The 22,503-nt window shown below is 42.0% G+C and overlaps 1 protein-coding gene across 5 annotated transcripts in view; it reads right to left on the bottom strand.

The window, feature by feature from the left end:
* FLNB (filamin B) overlaps window positions 1-22,503 on the bottom strand; it is a 166,727-nt gene that overhangs the window by 925 nt on the left and 143,299 nt on the right. For all 5 annotated transcript variants that reach the window (XM_075574819.1, XM_075574814.1, XM_075574817.1 and 2 more), the window contains 13 exons: window positions 22,055-22,228; window positions 21,365-21,523; window positions 20,002-20,205; window positions 19,094-19,246; window positions 16,789-16,911; window positions 12,388-12,654; window positions 11,641-11,778; window positions 11,143-11,258; window positions 6,903-7,035; window positions 5,532-5,708; window positions 3,964-4,182; window positions 2,066-2,269; window positions 1-1,351 (listed from right to left, as the gene is read on the bottom strand). The exon at window positions 1-1,351 is cut by the window's left edge and continues 925 nt beyond it. In XM_075574819.1, the coding sequence (XP_075430934.1) occupies window positions 1,164-1,351; window positions 2,066-2,269; window positions 3,964-4,182; window positions 5,532-5,708; window positions 6,903-7,035; window positions 11,143-11,258; window positions 11,641-11,778; window positions 12,388-12,654; window positions 16,789-16,911; window positions 19,094-19,246; window positions 20,002-20,205; window positions 21,365-21,523; window positions 22,055-22,228 (2,255 nt within the window). In that variant the 3' untranslated portion in view covers window positions 1-1,163. The remainder of the gene's footprint in view (window positions 1,352-2,065; window positions 2,270-3,963; window positions 4,183-5,531; window positions 5,709-6,902; window positions 7,036-11,142; window positions 11,259-11,640; window positions 11,779-12,387; window positions 12,655-16,788; window positions 16,912-19,093; window positions 19,247-20,001; window positions 20,206-21,364; window positions 21,524-22,054; window positions 22,229-22,503) is intronic.

Consider the following 22,503-nt stretch of genomic DNA (forward strand, 5'->3'; position numbering starts at 1 on the left):
ACGCAAGCTGTTACTCAATGTTGTTACTTCATGAGGGGTCTTCATCAGGTTTATTACAACCAGGATATGTACAGTCCCTGGTTTAGTAACCAGCAAGGTCTCATGATTATGATAACCGAGGACTCTCCAGGGTAAAAACATTGAACACATTATTCTGCACTTGCCATTCTCTTCCTGAAGTGGCTGGACTTCCTTCTACCAAAAGAAGGGAGAACGAGTGGAGAACATGGTGATCCTGAAGAACAGTAATGGATGAAGGGCGCACTTTGCAGAACTAAGTTAGCAAACTGTCCGCTGGTTGCAATACAAACATGTCATTGAAAACCATTCACCTCTTCTAAAATGTAAACAGTTTGCAGAGCGCCGAGCAGAAAACAGCATAGTGTTTTGCGACAGTGGTAATGTCTCATTTTTAGTAGCCTTATGTTAATGTTAGGTAGCAAGACTGGCCCATCAAGTATGGAAAGGCACATATAAAAGTACCAGCGTTTTCATCACTTTTCTATACCAGGGATGGCCAAATCAAGAGCCACCAACAGGCCAGGTACAGCGCATATCCCTGCTTCAGCACAGGTGACTTAATCAAAGACTAAGCCACTGATTGAGCTATCTGTGCTGAAGCAGGGATATCCTGGAAAACCAGACCTGTGGGTGGCCCTTGAGGACTGGAGTTGGCCGCCCCTGCTCTACACAATCAATGATTATGCAGACACGGTCTGGACTACACACCGGGGTTATCAGTAGTTACGGTGTGGTCAACCATATGGAGTCATTTCCAGTTCTCTCATTTATACCCTTCAGGTTTTTTTTAAACTTAAGACATTCATGTAATTTGTTTTTCCTTCTGATTCACTGCTGAAAGTGGCCATGAGCAAAACAATCGACTGCACTGGCAGTGCAGGGGTTAACAATATAGACAAGTATAAATAAACCCTTCAGCAGCAGAGGCTCAAAGCAACATCCTAACCCTCGCATACAATTTACATTTCTCTAATAAAAATTAAAAAAAAAGTCAAAATAAAAAATAAATGACACAACGATTCCCCCTTTCCCAACATATGTAGATGTGAGCTCCATGTAATCAAAAACTGGAGATGTTTTTTTTTTTATCCCGAATTATATGAAAATGAACATTTTTTGGGGGGTGATCCACAGGTTAGAAGTTACGGGACGGTGACGTGGAACGGGCTTCCTGGGATGTGTTCTTCCCCCCATTTTACCACCATGGTATAGTCTCCTTTCTCCTTCACGTGGTAGGTTACTGTATACTGTTTGTTCCCCATGTGTTTGATGGACACTTCTTCGCAAGGTATCGTGGGTCCGTGGACACCGACCAACAGCATGTTTGAACCTAGAACAAGACGCGGGATTTTCAGTAACCTGTATATACAAAGGAGTTCTACATCGTAACAGAGTTAAAGGAGCATTTGGTTCTCAAAGTCTTCGCACACATTCTTTTTAATTGCCTGTGCCTGACCTCATACCTACCCAAGGAATCATACTTCAACCTCGCACTGAAAGGTTTTATCACACACGTCATTCTCCGCAGGGTATGATACAGGACAGTCAGGACAGAGGATGGAGGAAGCAGATTGTGCCAAACAGAAATATTATTGGACATTAGACATCATGTAGAGGTGTAGTCAACACACCCGATATCGCACGACAGCGCGTTTCCGCTCATGCGAGTTTTAACGTGTTCTTGTGCAATTTGCAATTCAATACAATGGAGATGTGAGTTGGAAAATCGCCCTATTGTGCGCTTTACCGCACGATAAGGGGTACAGTAATGTTGTCTAGATTTGCAATGTCACGTTTGATGAGCCTATTACCCATAGGGACATTGTTCTTAGAAGATCTTGTATCCATATATTGCTTTACAGAAGACAATGGGAAATAAAGTGTCAATTTAGCTTTCTCGCTTTTGAAAAGTCACAGACCCCTAATTAATATTCTTCCAAAAAATTCTCCAGCTGTAGAAACTGCTCAGCTGTGAAAACTAGCAGAAGAACCGGAAGAACGCAACTCACTGCAAGGAGTAGCACAGTGCTGTTCACATTCTCACCTGCTTTACTGCAGTCTACAGCAAAGGTACTTCTTTGTCCAGTATAGGCCTTCGCTAAACCTGCTCCTTTAGATGTGACTTTGCTGGCGTCCGAGGAAAACCGTGGCACCGCGCTGTATACGGTTTCCGTGGAAGCTCTGGTCACAGACTGTACGATGATGGAAGAGGTTTCACTCACGCTGCCAACACTCACAAGTCGCTGACCTAACAAATAACGGAATGTACATTTAGTAAGAGATTCATTCACTAAGAACAGGGGCGGAAAACTCCGGTCGTCAAGGGCCACGTATTAGGGATAGCCCTGCTTCAGCACAGGTGACTCAATCAGTGGTTCATTCGTCGATTGAGCCATCTGTGCTGAAGCAGGGATAGCCTTAAAACCTGACTTGTTAGTGGCATTTGAGGCCTGGAGTTGGCCACCCCTGATTTAGAAGAAAGGAAAAAATGGTGGAAGACACATAGTAAATTGCAATAATGATAACAATGTTATATAACTTCTAGACACAGGGGGTGAGCGATCTAACAGACATGTTTGATTAAAATAAGACACGTTTACACCACATTGGCACGAGTTTGTACAAAGGCAACGTTTACAGGTCAAGAAGTTACTGGTTAAACCCCAAATAGTAGGCTGAAGCTTCATAGGAGTTTTCGATGTATTAAGTCGATCCATGCCCGGCTGTAGGTAAGGGGTTAATGGGATTAGATTTCCAGAAGACATGGAAGTCGGTACAATGTTACTGCCATTCAGACCGGTGACATTACTGTACCTTCCTTGTCTGTATCGTATCTGAGAGCAACATCTTGCGTTTCGCACCCCTCCAGCACAGAGGGGGGCAAAAGACCTGGGTGAGAGTTGTATGACAAGGATACTGTGTAACGGCCACAGGAAGAATTGTGAACACAGGACCATGTTATTAAAGGACTTTTTACTAAACAGCAACTAAAGGAAATGAGATGAGCACAACGCGCGTTTACGATTATAGTTATGAAATAGATTTGTTATTTCAACGCTGCATTTTTAGTATCTGCTAATGACAATAAGAATACTCCCAAATATTTGTTTCACAGCTTGGCCAAGCGATGTTTTAGATCAGTGGGTCTCAAACCTCCCTCCCGCCTGCTCCCCGTTCCCTACCGCCTGCTCCCCCTTCCCTCCCGCCTGCTCCCCTCCAGGATCAGTGACCACACCCGGTTTTGAGAGTCCCCAGTGCACCTGCACACAGGTGACTGTAATGCAATTGATTAGGTCTGGCCTGAGGCCTAGAGAAGCAGTTTGAGACCAGTTCTAGATATCTTAATACATTAGTCCAGGTTGCAAGAACAAACCATGTAAATATATCAAATATCTAGTGATTACACAGTGTGTTCATTTATCACTGCATTTGACATTATGTGCTAGAAAACAGATCATATTTAAGCTCACATTCACGCTTACAAACATAGTATAAATATAGCTATTTTATAAAGCATTATTTTCCAGATTTAAAAGATTTAAAAAATGTGGTTTTTAAATACATAGACAAGCATTTCCATGGATACCATACCATGATTTCAATGCATCGTGGATGGCTAACTCCAGTTCTCAAGGACCACCAACAGGTAAGGTTTTAAGGATATCCCTGCTCCAGCACAGGTGGCTCAGTCATTGTGACTGAGTCACTGATTGCGCCACCTGTGCTGAAGCAGGGATATCCTGAAAACCTGACCTGTTGGTGGCCCTTGAGGACTGGAGTTGGCCACGCCTGCTATATATAATTCCCCTCCTTCCTCTGATTTTGGTCATTAAATCATACATAATGATTTCACAGCCAAGTCTTGCGGGAGGTAATTTCTATTCCTAATGAGGTGAATCCTACACACGCAGCACGTAGGGTCCCAGCACACCAGATAATCACCTGTAACTTTTGCCTTGAATGGACTGCCGACAATGTGGTTGGGTCCGCCATATTTCACCCCAATCATGTAGTTTCCGGGAGCCATCGGAGTGTATAGGACTTTGTAACCTTCGGGACTTTCTTTACACTCCATCGTCACCTTGGACGGCCCTTCAATTGTAACAGAAAGCGTTCCCGGTCCGGCTTTACTCGTATTGATGATAAACTCGGACTGTTTACCTGCCAAAATATATTGTCCAAGTGAGGTCAAGTATATATGGGCTGCAACTATTATATGGATACTATGTAGCAGTTTAATGAATATTACATCCTTTAACAGCTGTGCCAAATGAAAGAAAATGTAAGTGCTCAATGGGCCACTGGTTGAAGTGTGATGGTACCTTGGGGGTATAGAGAACCACTACTTATTATCAACAAAGTGAGAATAAAACGAATTCAACCCGTCCACTGGACACATTTCTGAGGTCGGTAAAGGTGAAGTCCGCTTAAACTTGGCAGCATATTTGATACATCACGCTCTCCATCAAACACCATGTTGAAGTGTCCTTAAAATACTCGGCTATTTCCTTGTCCTACACAATTATCACAGCAGCAGCGTGTAGAAGCCCAGAAATAAGCAGTTCTGGTTTGTGACTGACACCACAAGGTCGCCCAGAATTCACAAAGCTCCAGTTTACAATGATGAATAAAGCATATCATCGCTGCTCAGCGCACCAGCTCGTCTCCACGTGGAGAGCCTGTCCAAAGTCTATTTTTAATTACAGAATAACAGCATCTGCACTGAAACAATCGGATGGCTTTAATTTTTTTCTAGCTACAGAAAACATGAGATAACGGAGAAAAAGTCTTATCAGAGACACACAGACAGAAATTGTGACTTTGCTGATTTTGGCTTTTGTTTCCAGGACATCAAGCTGTCAACATATCTATCAACACTAAAAAGCCTTCTGGTGTCCGCTCAACACAGATAATGAAGGCCTGGATGGTAAGAACAAAGCGAGAACACAAACTAAAGAAAGCATTGCAGTAATCCCAGGGCCCGTAGGCCCTTACCGCCGCCCTGGCCTCCTCCTCTTGCAGTGTTCCGATGTCACGAGGCGACGCGTTTCCATGACAATGGGTCGCCAAGTGACGCCGCGATGCTGCTGGAGGGCGACGCTGCAGGAGGAGTTAAGAGATCTTTACAGAGGCCCCACGCGCTCCACCGGCAATCAGTTTAATTGTTATGGGGAAGAGAGCGGAGCCTCCCGATTTTGCCACCCTAGATCCAGGCCTTGTAGACCTGTGCGTAAATACAGGCCTGAGTAGCCCCATCGGTGCAGAAGAGGTCGCCAACCACCTGCCAAACTTACTTGCTAAACTCAGAGATTAAAGTTTAGTGGAGATTGACAAAAATATCTATAGTTCGGACCATGCTTGTGTGTGTTCCTGTGATATTCAATAAATGTCTTAAAAAACGCCTTCCTCAATAAACACAATCCTGCTACTAACAGCCCAAAGGCACATGATGAGGATTGGGAGTTTATAAGTAGTAGGTGGTAATAATGAAGGGTTTTGTGGTCTCTTACCAGTGATTCCACCCTCCAGTCCGGCTCCATAGGCTTTCACCAGCGCTGGGTCTCCTTCCTGTCCCGGTTCGCCCACTCTGACTTTGAAGGGGCTTCCCAAAACATGGCTCCCATTAAACTTAACATCTATATTATGGGTGCCATTTTCCCGTGGAATAAAACGCACAGCATATTTATCTGCGGAAACATTACACATTTATTTCATGCCTTTTTAGTATGAAAGGTAGTGGGGTTTTTGTTTTAAGATGTTTAGAAGCCTCCTTACCAATGCCAACTGTTTCAGGAATTAATTGCTCTTACTAATCACTGTGCTTTTAAAGCTTAACCAAACCTTCCCTTAATACATCATATAATAACCATGGGTTTACCCTATTCAAATTATTAGAACAGAAAGAGGAAGAGTCACGGCATCTTTCTGCAACAAGGGTTTCGTGCAAGTCTTAATGACACCCACAGGTTGGGAAAGTGGACCGTTTCATAATGAAGCCGCAATCTTCAAATGTCCCCAAAACCATGAAATGGAGAACTACTTACTTCTTCAATCATACCAGGTTCAAGCTAAATAAGAAATACCTTGATATCACAGTTTAAACTACTGCTCTATATTTAATGCGTAAAGTGACAAACAATATTGGGATTAAAGTACATTGTTCTTGTGTTTAGAATGGAGTATTAACGGAATAAAATTATTAGTTTAAACTACGTGTTTGCTATGAATAATATATAACTCATTCTGGGGTATATTCACAGAGTTATGATAGGCCATTATCATTCATTAACTGCTATTAAAGTTGCAGTTCAAGCAATATCATACATGTTTTTTTTAAATAAATCAGTTCTCTACTACGAGAACATATTTGAAGCATTTAAAAAAATAAAAATAAACAATTTTAAAGACATTTTTAATGTATTCTAATGAAACAAGCATTTTTGTTCCTATAGCAACCATTTACAAAGTCACATCCCCTTCCCCTTCTGAAACAGCGTCACCTTTTTGAGCCCTGCCCTCTCTACCAGGGAACTAATTGAAACTAGTGCCTGCCTGGTCACGTGATCTTCCTCACAGAACTTTGGCTGTCAGTGCAGCAGAAGAGGACCCAAGGTGCATTTAGTGAACCCCGAGCCGAATCTTCAGCAAACGATTACAGGAGAACGGATCGATCAGCAACTTAGCTAATCACTTGTCAGTGTGTAGATTGTATTGATGCACATATTGAATAGAAATGTGTATATATATATATATATATATATATATATATATATATTTTAAACGACAGCTTGAACTGCAGCTTTAAGTGTATGACTGGTAAGAAGTGATCATGGCTACTGCGCTTTGATGAATGTAAACTGCAGTGCGACCACACTCCTTACCTGGTTCCAGCTCAGAAACATGACATTCTTCCACAGCGCCCGAGGGACCGTGCACCTTTGCATCAATCTTGCCCTTTGCTCCATTAAGTCTTATTGCAAAGGATACTGGCTGGTTGACTTTTAATCCAGATTCCTAAGAATGAAATGCAGTTGCGTTAGGAGTCTGGGGGAGGTTTGCTTTGAAGCATTGCATCATTTGCTGGAGTGGTTCCTTCGCTAGAGAGATGTAAGGCACGTGGACCTCGTGGTTTTTATGATGCCAATAAAAAAAATTAAAAAAAAGGTGCAGAGACACAGAAATACATCTCATTACAATTACGTTGGGTAACTTCTGCGACTGGTACACCCCAAATTACAAAGCGACACATTGAGCAAATATTACAGCAAGATCATTTCTCTTGGGGCCACAAAGAGACTTAAGATAAAAAATACTTATTTGCAGTGATTTGGGTTAAAAAAACAAAATGCCCTGTACATCTTCTCCGCCATTAATGAAGCAGGTTTTTATATAAGAAAAGTATTCTGAAAAGAAATTAAATGAATCAGATTTTTTACATTTTTATTAAACATAGAATCACTTGGCGTATCCCGTCTGCTGTAAAATCTTTACACCCCATTTGATCCTAGGGGCTCTCTGTCCTATTTAGGATTTAGTTGTTTCTATCCCAAGCATGTTTTAATTCCCTCACTGTATTAGCCCCTACCGCCCCTGCTGGAACGCTATTCCACGAATCCACCACCCCTTCAGTGAAGTACTTCCTAACATTTCCCACTCCACCTGCCACCAGCTTCAGAGCACGACCTCTTCTTAACATATATTAACGTTCACAAAAAGGAGCACATTGTGAAACGTATAACAGGCAAGGGAGTGTAATGGAAAGGAAGCTGTGTGTGGTTGTTATGGGACAAAGATAAACAGAAGAAGGGAGGTCTGATGGAAGAAGTGTTTGTAACTCGCAGGGAAAGCCGAGGTCCGCTGTTAATGAAGAATGTTCTTTATCGGCGATGTGTTCCAGCCGGTGTAACGCGGCAGGTCTTTATTGGAAAGGGAATTAAATGTACAGTAGCCACATTACTATGGTAGTAACAGGATTAAATATTTAAAAAAGCAAATAATTCCCAACACTTCAAAGACCATTTTATATTGCCTGCGGCATTGCGGTTGTTTGCTTATATTTGGTATTTTCTTGCTCGTTTTTTGGGTGGTTTCATTCTAAACATAACAATATTGGTTAAAGCAGAAAAACATGTGAATATATATAAAATGAGTTCTGTAGTATTAGATAGTGACTGTTTCTTTTCTTTGTTTATTTTTTATTCAACTCGTCATTTTAATGCGTTTTAAAGCATCCTTTGATTTCTATAGCAGGCTTTAACCCACCTCCCCAGCAGTGCAAGATCCTTGTAACACTTTCCTGTTTGTCATAATTTGTTGCAAATGTTCCCAGCAGTTTGAGCTGTTAACTGTAACAATAGACAATGTTACTTTAGTAATCTCAGGATACATTGTACCTGCGGAGTTACACTGACTGAAGGATTGATTGGAACTGAAAGGCAGCCATTTCGTTAGGCACACAAGCAGGATATTTACAGTGTTATAACAGGAGCACCTAACGATTGCCAGCTTAGGTAACAATGTAGAATGATACATTGTCACACGCTTTACATTTACAAATAAGAAATAAGGGGGGGGGATGTAGTAATACCGACTGAGCGGCTGATTGAGCCACTTGTGCTGAAGCTGGGATATCCTTAAAACCTGACCTGTTGGTGGCCCTTGAGAATTGGAGTTGAGCACCCGTGGGTTAATGTATAGGATTTGGTTACCTAGGCAGTCTTTCAGAGGACAGCTCTCTTTATTAATACATTACCCATCACTAACAATGTTGCAGATGTATGCCACGGGTGAATAAATTCCTCGTATATTTCTATAGGTCCATTAAATGACATCAGTTTGGTGCTTTGCTTTTTGTGACAATGCCTTTTCTTGCTGGCTTACCTGCTGGGATCCATTTAAGACCCCAGAGCATTATTGAACCTAATATTTTATCAAGCGACTACACTGTTCATTCATTTCTTTACAGATCCCCGGAGATTGTCACAAGGTATTTGCGGGTTTCGTTTACACTAAAACAAAACAAACTGGTCTTTAAAAGGGTACCCTGTGTTCTCCAAAAATTCGATGTTGACACAGAACTAACTCAATAAAATGCAATGAATGGGTAGGCCATGAAGGTTAACCTAATTATGTCTACCTGCCAAAAACAAGTTCAACAAAGTTAAACAAAATATATACGATCCCAAATTATGTTTTAACCTTCAAAAACATGGTTCTTTTTATCTCCTGCTTAACCGTCCCATTAATAAATGATTCATAAATCCAGAAACAAGACATCTTCTGTGACTTTTAAAATGAAAATATACTGTATGCCTACATCTTAATACACGTATATAGTGTGTGAGGGACTTGCATCAAATTGCTTTGTTAAATACTGAATTTCACTCTAAGGTCACAAAATTATGTTGCGTAAAATAAATTGACAAACCCTCCATCATACATCATATAGCCAAGGTGAAAACAACACGTGAGCACATTCTCAGTGAGTGACATCTCAGCGAGGTCTGCAACCCTGCCTCTCCCCATCATCTCTTGCGATACAGTGCTTCCACTGCAGCCAGGGATTCTGGGTACTGATATGCAAATGAGCACACACAGGGTGTCACTTTTTGCTGCTTATCTATTGTAACATGACCCCTATAAGCTTATGCCTGCTGCATTACACAGCTTTTTGAGCAGACTGGGTTAACCCCTTCAGTGCCTGAGGGTCGTGCCACCACATTGGCCATGGACCTTCTGGCACTTCCGGATAACGTGACCGTGCTTCCGAGTGATCACGTGATCAGTTTTGAGTTCCGGCGCTTGGTCTGGGTATTAAGGGGAAGGGTGTGGTACGCAAGCAGTGGGTAATAATGTACGGTGTCATAAGGGCCCCTGGCGTGGCACTTCTGTTAACATACACCGTACATCATTAGGGCACTGAAGGGGTTAAGTGAGATTTTAAAAACTTTTTTTTCATAAATTACACCACCTCATTTAGTCAACATAATATAATACTGGAGTCCATAATCAAACAAAACAAATGTGAATATTTTTTCCCCCATTTAACTTTCCAATGTTTCCAGCTAAATACCAAGAGGGAGACCCAGTTCTGGCAGAATGAACAGCTGGCTACATAACAGACAATGGTTTCTGGGGAACGTGACAAGTAGTGTGATTATCTCCCTCTTTCGCTTTTAACTGTACGGTCCATGAAGTGCTAACAAAAAGAACTCAGGGGCCAGCAACTTGGGATGCCCCAAAACAGGGGTGGCCAACTCCAGTCCTCAGGGGCCACCAACAGGTCAGGTTTAAGGAGATCCCTGCTTCAGCACAGGTGGCTCAGTCCTTGTGACTGAGCCACCCGTGCTGGAGCAGGGATATCCTGAAAACCTGACCTGTTGGTGGCCCTTGAGGACTGGTGCTGGCCACTCCTATATAACTCCAGAGTAGCCAGGTAGTGTGCGAAGGCATCCGTGGTGAAATCCGGTCAAGTCTTTAAATGAAACATTTCCACATCAGAGTGGCCAATTAATGTCCTTGTTGAAACCCAATATGTTCCTGAATGCATTTAATAAAAAACACATCTCTGCTGTAACTTTGTGAGGGAAATTACAGATTAAACCCCTAAATTGACACAGACTTAATTTCCAAGTTACAAATCCCTGTGTGCTTTATATGCATTTGCTTTATACTTCAACATGCTTATTTTACATGATGGGATGGGATCAACACAGTATACCTCAGACAAGGAATATATTAAGCAGAATATTAAACGGTTATATGAAGACATCATTGGCATATGATGCACAGTTTGTTTGCATGCTAATATATAAAATCCCACTGAAAAACAGCTGAAAAAAATGAAACGACTCAATATTCAGAAGCATTGATTATATATAATCAATGCTTCTGAATATTGAGTCGTTGCATTTTTTCAGCTGTTCTTCAGTGGGATTTTGTCGGTCAAGCTCCCATTGGTTAAAGCTCAGAACCTTCAGCTAAGAGTTTCCAGGACTAGGTAAGGAGACGACAGATGCATCATGGATTTTCCACATACTGTACGTAAACCTCTTCCAGACTCTGAGAACAAGGAGCCAGTGAATATGTGGTCAACTTCCGAGAGGTTTCTCTGTGCCTCACCTGAAGGCTTGTGACAGTCAGTCTGCGAGCGTCATCTGAAGGAGCGATGACGGGGACCATGTAGGGGCTGTGTGGGATGTGCTCATCGTTGAATTTGATGGTCACTTCATAGTCACCTGAAACAAGAAGAAAAACCCAGTTAGAAATAAACCGTTTCCAACATGAACATACCACTTTATACTGTGCAATAAGAAGCACAGGACCCCATCTGGGATCCATTAAAGCATTCAAGGACATGCATGGAGGCAAGGGGAAAAAATAAGGGGAAGTGTCCGGCAACACCACAACCTGAAAGGGTGATGCTAGCAACGAGCGGATCTGGTTGCAAAGGGTTGCGCGGTTGCTGTCATTTCTAAACAGATGAGGACATTGATATTGGCTCACTAATTGGAATCAACTATACCTCCCTCGCTTCAAGGAGTCTGACTTATCAAGCATCCTCATTGCATACTAAATAAGCGCCGTGCACACTGCCCGCCTTGTATTTTGCGGACGTACCAGGCTCTTGCACGATGTAGGACACACCAGAGGATCCGTCTTTCCGGTCTTCAAATGAAATCTCAGCCTTACTTGGGCCTTCGACCGCAATGGAAAGGCCCCCGGCGCCGGCTTCCCGCGTCCATATGCTGAATTCAGCTGCGGAGGAAATGAACAAACACACTTTTATAGCAAAGACAAATGGCAAAAAAAAAACATTTCCGAAAAATGGAAGCATAAGACTTAATGCAGTGCAAATGCGTTGCAGGGGGGAACACAAATTAATGGCAGGTACGCTGAACACCAGAAGTTCTGCCAAATCTTGTTTGAGTTGGGTTTTCTTCCTTGTAGTTGTAAGAAGCTTTAGAGCAGACATCTAGTTTTTGTTTTAAATATACATATATATTTTTTTAAATATACAGATATTTAGTTTTTGGGGCCTCTATGACAGGGGGGCTCAACTGCAGTCCTCAAGATCCTCCCGACAGGTCAGGTTTTAGGTGGTGCAGGTGGTGCAGTCGAAGACTGAGCCAGGTGTGCTGAAGCTGGGATATTCTTAAAACCTGACCTGTTGGAGGGGTCTTGAGGAGTGCAGTTGAGCCCCCCTGGTATAGAATCTCTGCAACTGAAGCCTCACACACAGCAGCTGTAACACACACTGCTGCCCCGACTCCCCAAATGGAAATCAGACCACCTCCCAGTAACAGAAGGGTGAACTCCAGAAAGGTTTGTTGGACGGTAAATCCCTCAGCTCCCAGCCATTCTCACCTGGAACCCCGGCTTCTCCTCTCTCCAGACCAGGACCGCCCGCCTTCACTTTCTGTGCTCCTCCTTCTCCCAGCGGCCCCACAGTGAACTGGAAAGGGCTGCCCGGCACGTGCTCCCCTCTGTACTTCACACTCACGGTGTGCACCCCCATTTCGTGTGGAACAAAGCGCACGCAGGACGTGTTCTGCCCGAGGTCAATGATCTCCGCATCATCCGTCCTTCCCGAGGGGCTGGTAACTTCTGCCGACATTTCACGGCTGTCGATGTCTAAGGAGAGGACATGGGGATGAATTGCTCTGCAGTCAACTGTGCTGCAGTTCTAAAGCTACCCGAGCAACAACAGCAAAATGGAGCCGAAAATGTAGAGAATAATATCACCGGTGGGAAGTAACAAAAGAGGATTTCTATAACCGGACCTATGTATTTAAATTAGTCTATATACATATATTGATTTTCACCTTTCCAACAGCAACACACTGTAGGATGCACAAAAGAACTGGTAAACTGTGAGGGAAACGGGATGTTCAAATCTAAATGTTTTTAGCAGAAAAAAAGCAAGAGGAGAATTTGTGGTTTGATAACCTGGAGTAAATGTTTTTTTTTAATTTATTTTTTAATATATCACATTGAGCCTTAATCTTTGGGGGTAAGGTAGTTCCGGATCCACATGCCCTTAGGTCTCGAACATTAAAGACAACGTTAATTAATATTTTAATATTATCCTTTTTTAAATTTATTTAAAGCAGGGGGTCTCCAGAGCTGAACCCCATTAATTTCTGGGGACCGCTTGCTTCCTGATATATTTACCTCCATAGTGGGTGCCGGTAGCCACTATGATAGGCTAGCAGGGATCATTTTATGGCCGCTGTTCAAAGCTCCCGCGTCCTGCGGACCAATAGGAAGCCATGATGTCATCGAGTTCAGCTTCCTATTGGCCTACGTTATGCGGGAGCTTTAAACTTTAAACCCCAGCTAGCTTATCTGGAGCTGCTACTGGCACCCCCTACGGGAGGTATCTCCATAAGCAGCTGAACCCCATTAACCCTGAACCCCATTAATTTATCTCCAGGGACTGCTGCTTCAATCCTGTGTAAAAAATAAAAAAAAGTTAAAAAAATGTGCTTGGATTGCGCCTTTCAGCCTTCACTGAGGGAGCCGGCTTTTTGTTGTTGTTGCATATTATTAAGCAAAGTAAATGGCATTCTGTGCATAGAGCGATGCTATTGATTACAACATTGCATACAAACCATGCAAATGAATGAGCTGCTATTGCCAACCATAAATCTGCCCATGCAAAGTGCTTTAACGTAGCCTCTGTCCCTGCAGACCCTGCTCTGAGGAGCTCGCGTACAGACCCTGCTCTGAGGAGCTCGCGTACAGACCCTGCTCTGAGGAGCTCGCGTACAGACCCTGCTCTGAGGAGCTCGCGTACAGACCCTGCTCTGGGGAGCTCGCGTACAGACCCTGCTCTGAGGAGCTCGCGTACAGACCCTGCTCTGAGGAGCTCGCGTACAGACCCTGCTCTGAGGAGCTCGCGTACAGACCCTGCTCTGAAGAGCTCGCGTACAGACCCTGCTCTGAGGAGCTAGCGTACAGACCCTGCTCTGAGGAGCTAGCGTACAGACCCTGCTCTGAGGAGCTCACGTACAGACCCTGCTCTGAGGAGCTCGCGTACAGACCCTGCTCTGAGGAGCTCGCGTACAGACCCTGCTCTGAGGAGCTCGCGTACAGACCCTGCTCTGAGGAGCTCGCGTACAGACCCTGTTCTGAGGAGCTCGCGTACAGACCCTGCTCTGAGGACAGTATACAGACATGGGGCCCCCGACATGGACAGTATACAGACATGGAGCCCCCCCTACACGGACAGTATACAGACATGGAGCCCCCGACATGGACAGTATACAGACATGGGGCCCCTCCAACACGGACAGTATACAGACATGGTGCCCCCGACATGGACAGTATACAGACTGGGCAGACAGACAGTATACAGAGCAATGGATGTAAGGGAAGTAAACATAATTATGCCCCTTTACAAAGCATTGGTAAGACCACACCTTGAATATGGAGTACAATTTTTGGCACCACTCCTTAGAAAAGACATTATGGAACTAGAGAGAGTGCAGAGAAGAGCCACCAAATTAATTAAGGGGATGGACAATCTAACTTATGAGGAGAGGCTAGCTAAATTAGATTAATTTACATTAGAAAAGAGGCGTCAAAGAGGGGATATGATAACTATATACAAATATATTCGGGGACAATTCTTGGAGTCAGGAAGGAATTTATTTTTCCCCTTATGAGATATCATTGAATGATAGGACACTGGGGTTTTTTGTTTGCCTTCCAGAGAGTTTGTCTTTTTTCAACCTCATCTACTATGTAACAGACATGGAGCCCCCCCGACACGAGCCATTCGGAATCAATTAACTGTGCAAGGAAAACACATAGGAAGACAAAGTTATACAGACTCTAGAAGACCTTCCAACAAGGGGAAATAAATATATATATTTATACATATATATATATACATATACATATACACATATACAAGTGATAACTTTGAAATAAAAACAAATTATATCAAAAATAAAACAGGTAAAGCAGTGAATCATAAAAAATAAAACGATGATACTAATCCACTCATCAGAATGCCCAGTCAGTTGTTGTCGCTTGAATGGGTGTGGGGCAGCTTTCAGCAGAAGAACCAGTTCCATAAAAATCTATTAGACAGAAGGAGAAAGCGCACAACCCATAGCGTAAAACCGTATAAAAAGTTTAATAAAAATATATAGAGAGGGAAACAAGCTCACTCACAAACATAAAATGTAATTAGGCATGTATGATAATAATATCACCACCACGGGAACAGCACGGCAAGACCTCCTGCAGCGTCAGATGTAGCAAACGCCGACACTACGTCATCAAAAGGGTCGGAAGCAGTGCCAAGCTTCCAGCCCTGGTGCACACAGCCCCAGAATTGGCGCGGTTGATAGCCGGTCTGGTGTGGAGAGACTGACAACTCAGGACTCCTAAGATTACAGGTTTCAACACCATCCATGAGGTCTGAGACCGTGGGACACGAGCGGGCGGCGTTTGCTACATCTGACGCTGCAGGAGGTCTTGCCGTGCTGTTCCCGTGGTGGGGATATTATTATCATACATGCCCAATTACATTTTATGTTTGTGAGTGAGCTTGTTTCCCTCTCTATATATTTTTATTAAACTTTTTATACGGTTTTACACTATGGGTTGTGCACTTTCTCCTTCTGGTATGTATGTATGTATGTATGTATGTATGTATGTATGTATGTATGTATGTATGTATGTATGTATGTATGTATGTATATATATATATATACACAAACATACATATACATACATATATATACACACATATATATATATATATATATACACACACACACACACACACACACACATCAATATATCTATATATCAATCTATCAATCTATCAATCTATCAATCTATCAATCTATCAATCTATCTACACATACAATGTATGTTTGTGATAGATATATATCTTTTTTTATTATTATTACACAAGACAACTAGAATACCAAACAGTACATAATATACAATATAATCATTTGTACCCAAACCACAGGGAAAAAAAACGCAACTTAACCAGAGAATTTACATTTAAATTAATGTCTCCCACTTCAGAGGCCAGTGACTAAAATGTATGACTTGTCCTCCTTTTTAAGAGCTCATAGCAAACCAGAATATAAGACACAGATGGCTCAATCAGTCCCTGCTTCAGCACAGGTGGCTCAGAGGCTCCGTCTTTGACAGTCTCTGATTGAGCCACCTGTGCTCAAGCTGGGATATCCTGAAAACCTGGCCTGTTGGGGGGGGTGGGGCTTGAGCACTGGAGTGGAGCCCCCCTGCATTACTGTACAGTCACTGATGGACAACAAACTTGGGGCTCATCACAGGTCCCACACACAGATAATGAAAGAATACATTGTGTGTGCGATGGCGCAGCCGCACACTCTCTCTAACGGTACTTCTTGCCATCGGTTTGCAATCTTGCAGTTCAGAGCCGAGTCTAACGGTCCTTCTCCTGCTCATATGTACCATTAATTGGGTGTAGCTGGATTAAATCTGCTTTCTATATGAATACGTTCTGATAACACACGTTGCGCGCGTGTACACACACGCTGCACACTACACACTACACACTACACACACTACTGCGCACCTGCACACTACACACGCTGCACACGCTGCACACGCTGCACACACACATATATATAGTAGCTCAGATATCTCTATATTATCCAAAAGGAACTTACCACACTTCATATTGTCTGTAACTATTCAACTTCCATAGAAAACAAGCCAGGGAACACATTGCAGAGACCTGCTTCAGCTCACCTGGTATTTTTAAATTCAGTTCACAAATGCCTCCCACCGTTGCCACAGACGGAGCTTTCCTGCTGCGCTGGATACTCTCCCGGACACGTCCTTCTCCGCTGACCTTGGCTGTGAACGGGCTCCCTTCAAGAACCACAAGCAGAGAGTCAATAAAGGAACATGTCTAGAAATATTACAATGGTTGGATCAGATACAGCAACAGTTCTACAGACTTGGCATTTTGTATTCATTTGGCTGCAATACACCTCCTATATACGTCAGCATTTCTGGCATTGGGACACAAGGATCGACGCTTTAAAGAGGGAATCCAAGCAGTTTAAAATATATATTTTGGTTTTCATATTCGCAGCATTTGATTACCTTTATTGAAAACTAATTACCTAAGCTGCCGATCGATTTCATTCTCCTGTGATAGATCAGCAAAAAAATAAAGGATATTGATATATGGTCTCTGTACTGAACGCGTCTCGCTGGCTGTTCATATCTCTGCCCCTCCCCCTTTTTTTTCCATCCTTAAGCAAAAATTTACTTAACCATATTTGTTGCAAGTTTGTTTTGCATCTTTTGCCATCATTTGCATTTTCCAGTGTGTTTATATCTGTTGGTATCCAATATGAATTATTTAAGGGTATCTTTTTCTAGTAATTTTGTAGTTCTTTCTAGAATGAATTTGCTGTCCCCTGGTTCTTTGAGCCTTTTTTGGGAACGGATAACATTATCCCCGTTTTCTCGCTCTTTTTGAACATTTTTTTAAGGCCCTTGAGGCGACGGCCCCAGTCCTCACAGCTGCATGCGCGCCTGCACAGTTTAAAAGCCGCGATCGTGGTCTATAGGGGAGCGGGGCCATGATGGGGGGGGGGGGGGGCGCAGCCCTGACGTGGCATATCTGCCCTTCCATTGGTGCGCGCCGAACCACGTCGTGGCACGCACTTTGCGCACGTCACGCGCCCACACACAAAGCCACTGGGGCCCGCCCCATAGAGCGCTGTGCTGTGGTGTGTGGCGCACACGCAGTAGCGGCCACTGGGGATCCGATCTTAGGTCATTTTTTGGACCTTTCATTGTTCCTATTGTTCGAGTCTCCGGTGCTTAAACTCCTTCATGACCTCACTATAACCATGTTGTTGAGAATTCTATGAGATAACAGCAGGCACTTCAAAGGCTCCAAAGAAATAGGTGCTTGTTCAACAAAAATAACAGGAAACCAGGTGTCCCACCAAGGAGACAAAAAACAGCACTCAAGGTATATTGCAAAAGTGTATTTGAAAAAAAGCAGGCACATATAAATCTAATGTTTCGGTCCTGAGGAAGGTCCTATACAGGACCGAAACATTGGATTTACATGTGCCTGCTTTTTTCAAATACACTTTTGCAATATACCTTGAGTGCTGTTTTTTGTCTCCTTGGTGGGACACCTGGTTTCGTATATATATATATATATATATATATATATATATATATATATATATATATATATATATATATATTGTGCTGCACTGTTCATCACACCCCTTCAGTGCTCTATGTCTCTCTCGGTTCAGTGATTTTGCTGCATTATCACAATCCATTCTGTTTTATACATGTGTGTTTTTAAACATTTTTTTTTTTATTTAATAAATGTACGTTTTTTACTTTGCTGATTAGGATCAGCTATGTGATGTGTCTGACGCATTTGGATTGGTTTGACACCCCTCCCCGCCCCCTGTTCTCATCCTATTGTAAGAGACAGAGGCCCCTGTTCTCATCCTATTGTAAGAGACAGAGGGGTTTAATGTGTTCCCTGATCAAGTAGTTGTATACTACGAAACGCGTTGGAACGATAACATTTAGTCTGTTTTATGGGACTGTCGTACTCCTGTATGAGGGAGGTTGTTGCGTCACACTCTTTTCGGTATCCCCCCACTGCATGTCGGATATTGCATGGATTGCTCCTTTAAAGAGAGTCAGGAACGCGTGTAGTAAACGCAGAAATGTCCAATCCTCGTCAGAACGAGAGACTTACTTTCAACTTTGTTTCTAATTAACACAGAGTATATAGGCCAACTGGGGTGAATACAAATAATTAATTCCTCTCCATATTTGGACTGGTGATGGCGCTGCTGTGTTTTAGGATGTGGTATTGCAGAATACTTTAGAAGTAATGATTGTAAGAAGGTGAATGTGACACAAATAAATATGACATCCCTACAATGAAGTGTGAGTTGTGAGAATGCAGCTGTAGATAGTGCCATGCTGAAGAAGAAGAGCATATTAGTAAAAAAAAGGAATATTTTTTACTAGTTGCACTTTTCATGCTTTTTCTTACCTGCAACGTGCTCATCTGCAAACTTAATGGATACAATATAAACTCCGGGCTCAGTGGGACAATATGAGACTTGACAGGTGCCATCTTCCAAGTCTTCTGTTTGGATATCTACTTTACTGGGTCCTTCCACTGCCAGTGACAGTCCTCCGTAGCCTAGAATGTATCAGATGGTGATACTTAATACAACGTATTTCCACTCCAAAACATAGATCCTTAGGTGACATGCAGCACAACACGTGGTAATCGTGTCAAGGCTTGCAAACCAAAGAAATGCGTCACACGTCCTCAGAAACAGGAATGGTTCAAAGATGAGATGTCTCTATCCAACGTTCACATCCTTCTATTCCAAACACTATATCATTCACCTAACCATTTGCCTTAACCAAGAGTGAAAAACCATTTATTCTTTGGTATTTTACGTTCCATGAGGTGGTGTCCATTTTGTGTCCACATTCTGTGGTAGATGACGTCCATTTTGAGCTAGTCAGTGTTGAGACCATAACGTATGGGGAATGGACAATTCGTCCCCAGTGACTTCTATTTGGAGTTAGTCACATTAGTAGTAGCATTACTAGTGGAAAAGCTTAAAACTTAAGTCACTTAATAGTCATCTTTAAACCACTACGTACTATAAATCTGCCACATCATGATTTTTCTAAGATCAACTATATTTGTTTTAAAAGCAGTGTAATTTAGAGCACATTTTCAGAATTATTTACATGTATGCTAGCATATCTGTACAGGAACCCAAAATGAGTCAAAACTATAGTAATGATACCGACATTTAAGTCCAAATTTGTGACTTCAAAGACAGAATCCATGAGTCTAGGAAAACATTGATACTAAACAAGACTGACGCGGTCTTCTGATGAATAAGAATTGATGGTCCTGCATTCATTCACACCCACCTGCCTCTCTGGTGTCAACCACAAAATCGGACATCTCAAATGTGCGTCCTTCTGTTAATCCAGGCCCAGAAACCTTGACTCTGCTGGCATCTCCTATTTCGGACTGATAGACCATGATGGATATAGGGCTGTTGGGCACGTGGCGGCCATTTTTTTTAATGCTGACAAGGTGCTCACCAACTTCTCGTGGAATAAAGGAAATACCTGGAAATAAGAAATACATCTATTTTAATACAGATAGATGCCAAAGGTAACCATATAATGTAAGTAAAACTGTGCAAAGGTAAAACGATATAGAATATTTACTATTCTAATATGTAAAATCATTGACCACATACATTTGAGCAATAATATATTGAATGGTCTTAAAGCTATAACGGTCACCGGTTAAAGCAGCATTTGTATGTTCATCATCTAAATACAATGAATATGCTATAACACAACTGCACGGAGTATAACTAAACACTGCCAAACCGTCCCCAATAATTACTACTACTCACTCCCACTGACCATTCTTAATACAGTATTATGCGTTCCAAACCCCAATTGAAGAACTCCTTTTAGGCTGAAGTGGTCGGTTTATTACCATGGATTACAGCTCATTGGAGAATGGCAATGAATTTATTTACTTTTTATTTATTTATAAAATGTTTTACCAGGAAGTAATACATTGAGAGTTACCTCTCGTTTTCAGGTATATGCTGGGCATAGAGTTAAGACAAATAATACACGGTTACAAATACAGTTACATAAATGAACAGGGTATACATTATATACAAGACATTATGAATATGAACAGGGTTACAAAATTCCTGTAAAGATTCCAATATTTTTTATAGCAGTTTTTCAGGTCAAAAACCAGACATCTCTACTATTGAAGGACTTCTAGGTTTTAAATTAGTGTGACAATGTAAAAGTGTAATGCAATTCAGAGTCCATTTTATATTCTCATAACCGAGTCATAATTGACTATAGAGAAAATATTCTAAAATGTTAAAAAAAAAAAAAAAAATGAAAAAAATAAATGCACTTAAGTATGCTCTACACAGCGTGTTCTTAGATGCGTACTCAGCGCATTCTTGGATGCGTACGCAGCACGTTCTTAGATGCTTACATAGCATTGATATCTACAGCACTTACTGCTATATAAAAAGTTGTGCATCTATGTATTAATGTGTGTATTCATTATGAAGCGGAGTACTTTAACTACATAAAAATATAATATAAAATACAAAATGATAGTTTAGATGTAAACTTCAAATGATATAGAACCCAGAAATGGAATATGTCATTAAAAAAATGCAAACCTAATCTTATTTGAACATTTCTCTGTTCCGTGTATTTGATGAGGTCCTTTGCTTACCTATGTGATTGTTTGGAAGTCTCTTCAGCAGACATGGCTCGTCGTGACCAGATGGGGCCTTAATGCGGGCGGTCAGGAGACTCAGATCCGTTTCATTGATATCCAACAGGAAGTCAGCTGCAGAACCGAGCTTCACCTGCGAGCGTCTCCGACTGTCACCTACAAGCAGAACCGAATACATTTCCTTTCTAATGAACTGATCAATGCAACGCAAAGAAACTATTTCAGGTCATTCTCATTGAACTATGAAAGTATACGCTACAACAGAAAGATATTATACATTGTATATAAAATATTTAACATCTGGCTATTTTCCACAAAGTAGCAGTGAAATTCACGGGCATGCAAAAAGGCGGCTTTACGGGCCCACTTCAACCATTATTATTTGGTGCACAGTTTGCTTTTAAGGTGCAATTTTTATAACCATTTCTAAAAATAAATATACAGATTTCTATTTTCAAGAAATATTGAAATAATTTTTTTGTGGGGCCCCCTTTATGCGTTTGATGTCCAATTGACTCGCATACTATGTGCCATCATGTATTCAGGATATATCTGTAACATTATCAATATAGATATATTAATACAAATATAGAACCGACGCCTTAACTCTTCTTCCAAGGGGGCCTGCTTTGCATTGTTGTCATTGGTTAGATTATTGAATGAATCTGTATAATAGTTATACTTTACCTGTGATCTTGGCAATAAACGGGCTTCCAGGAATGTGTCGGTCATTGTACTTCACCAGTATGCTGTAATCTCCCGGGAGAGTCGGTAGATAGGTCACACTACAGGTTCCATCTTTGTTATCAATACAGCTGATCTCCGCTTTGGAGGGTCCTTCAATTGCCAAATCCAGCCCACCTAATAGGAGTTAAAGGACAGTGCTGCAGAGTTTAAGCTTATACCGTTACTGTTGCTGGACGGTAAATGTATGACGTGTTAACTTTGTGTGATATTTTCCCCATAAACCAGAGTATTTGAAGCTAGATATTCCGGAGCGTGTGTATAGAGATACTGTTTACAGTCTCTAAAGAGTGATGCATGTATCCGTCACAATATAGGACAAAGTCCTTGAAACACGGATGACCACCATGGTCACAGTGTTGTCACTACCATTGGTCTCTGGAGACATAAAC

This window comes from Ascaphus truei, chromosome 17, assembly GCF_040206685.1.
Source record: "Ascaphus truei isolate aAscTru1 chromosome 17, aAscTru1.hap1, whole genome shotgun sequence".
NCBI lineage: Eukaryota > Metazoa > Chordata > Amphibia > Anura > Ascaphidae > Ascaphus > Ascaphus truei.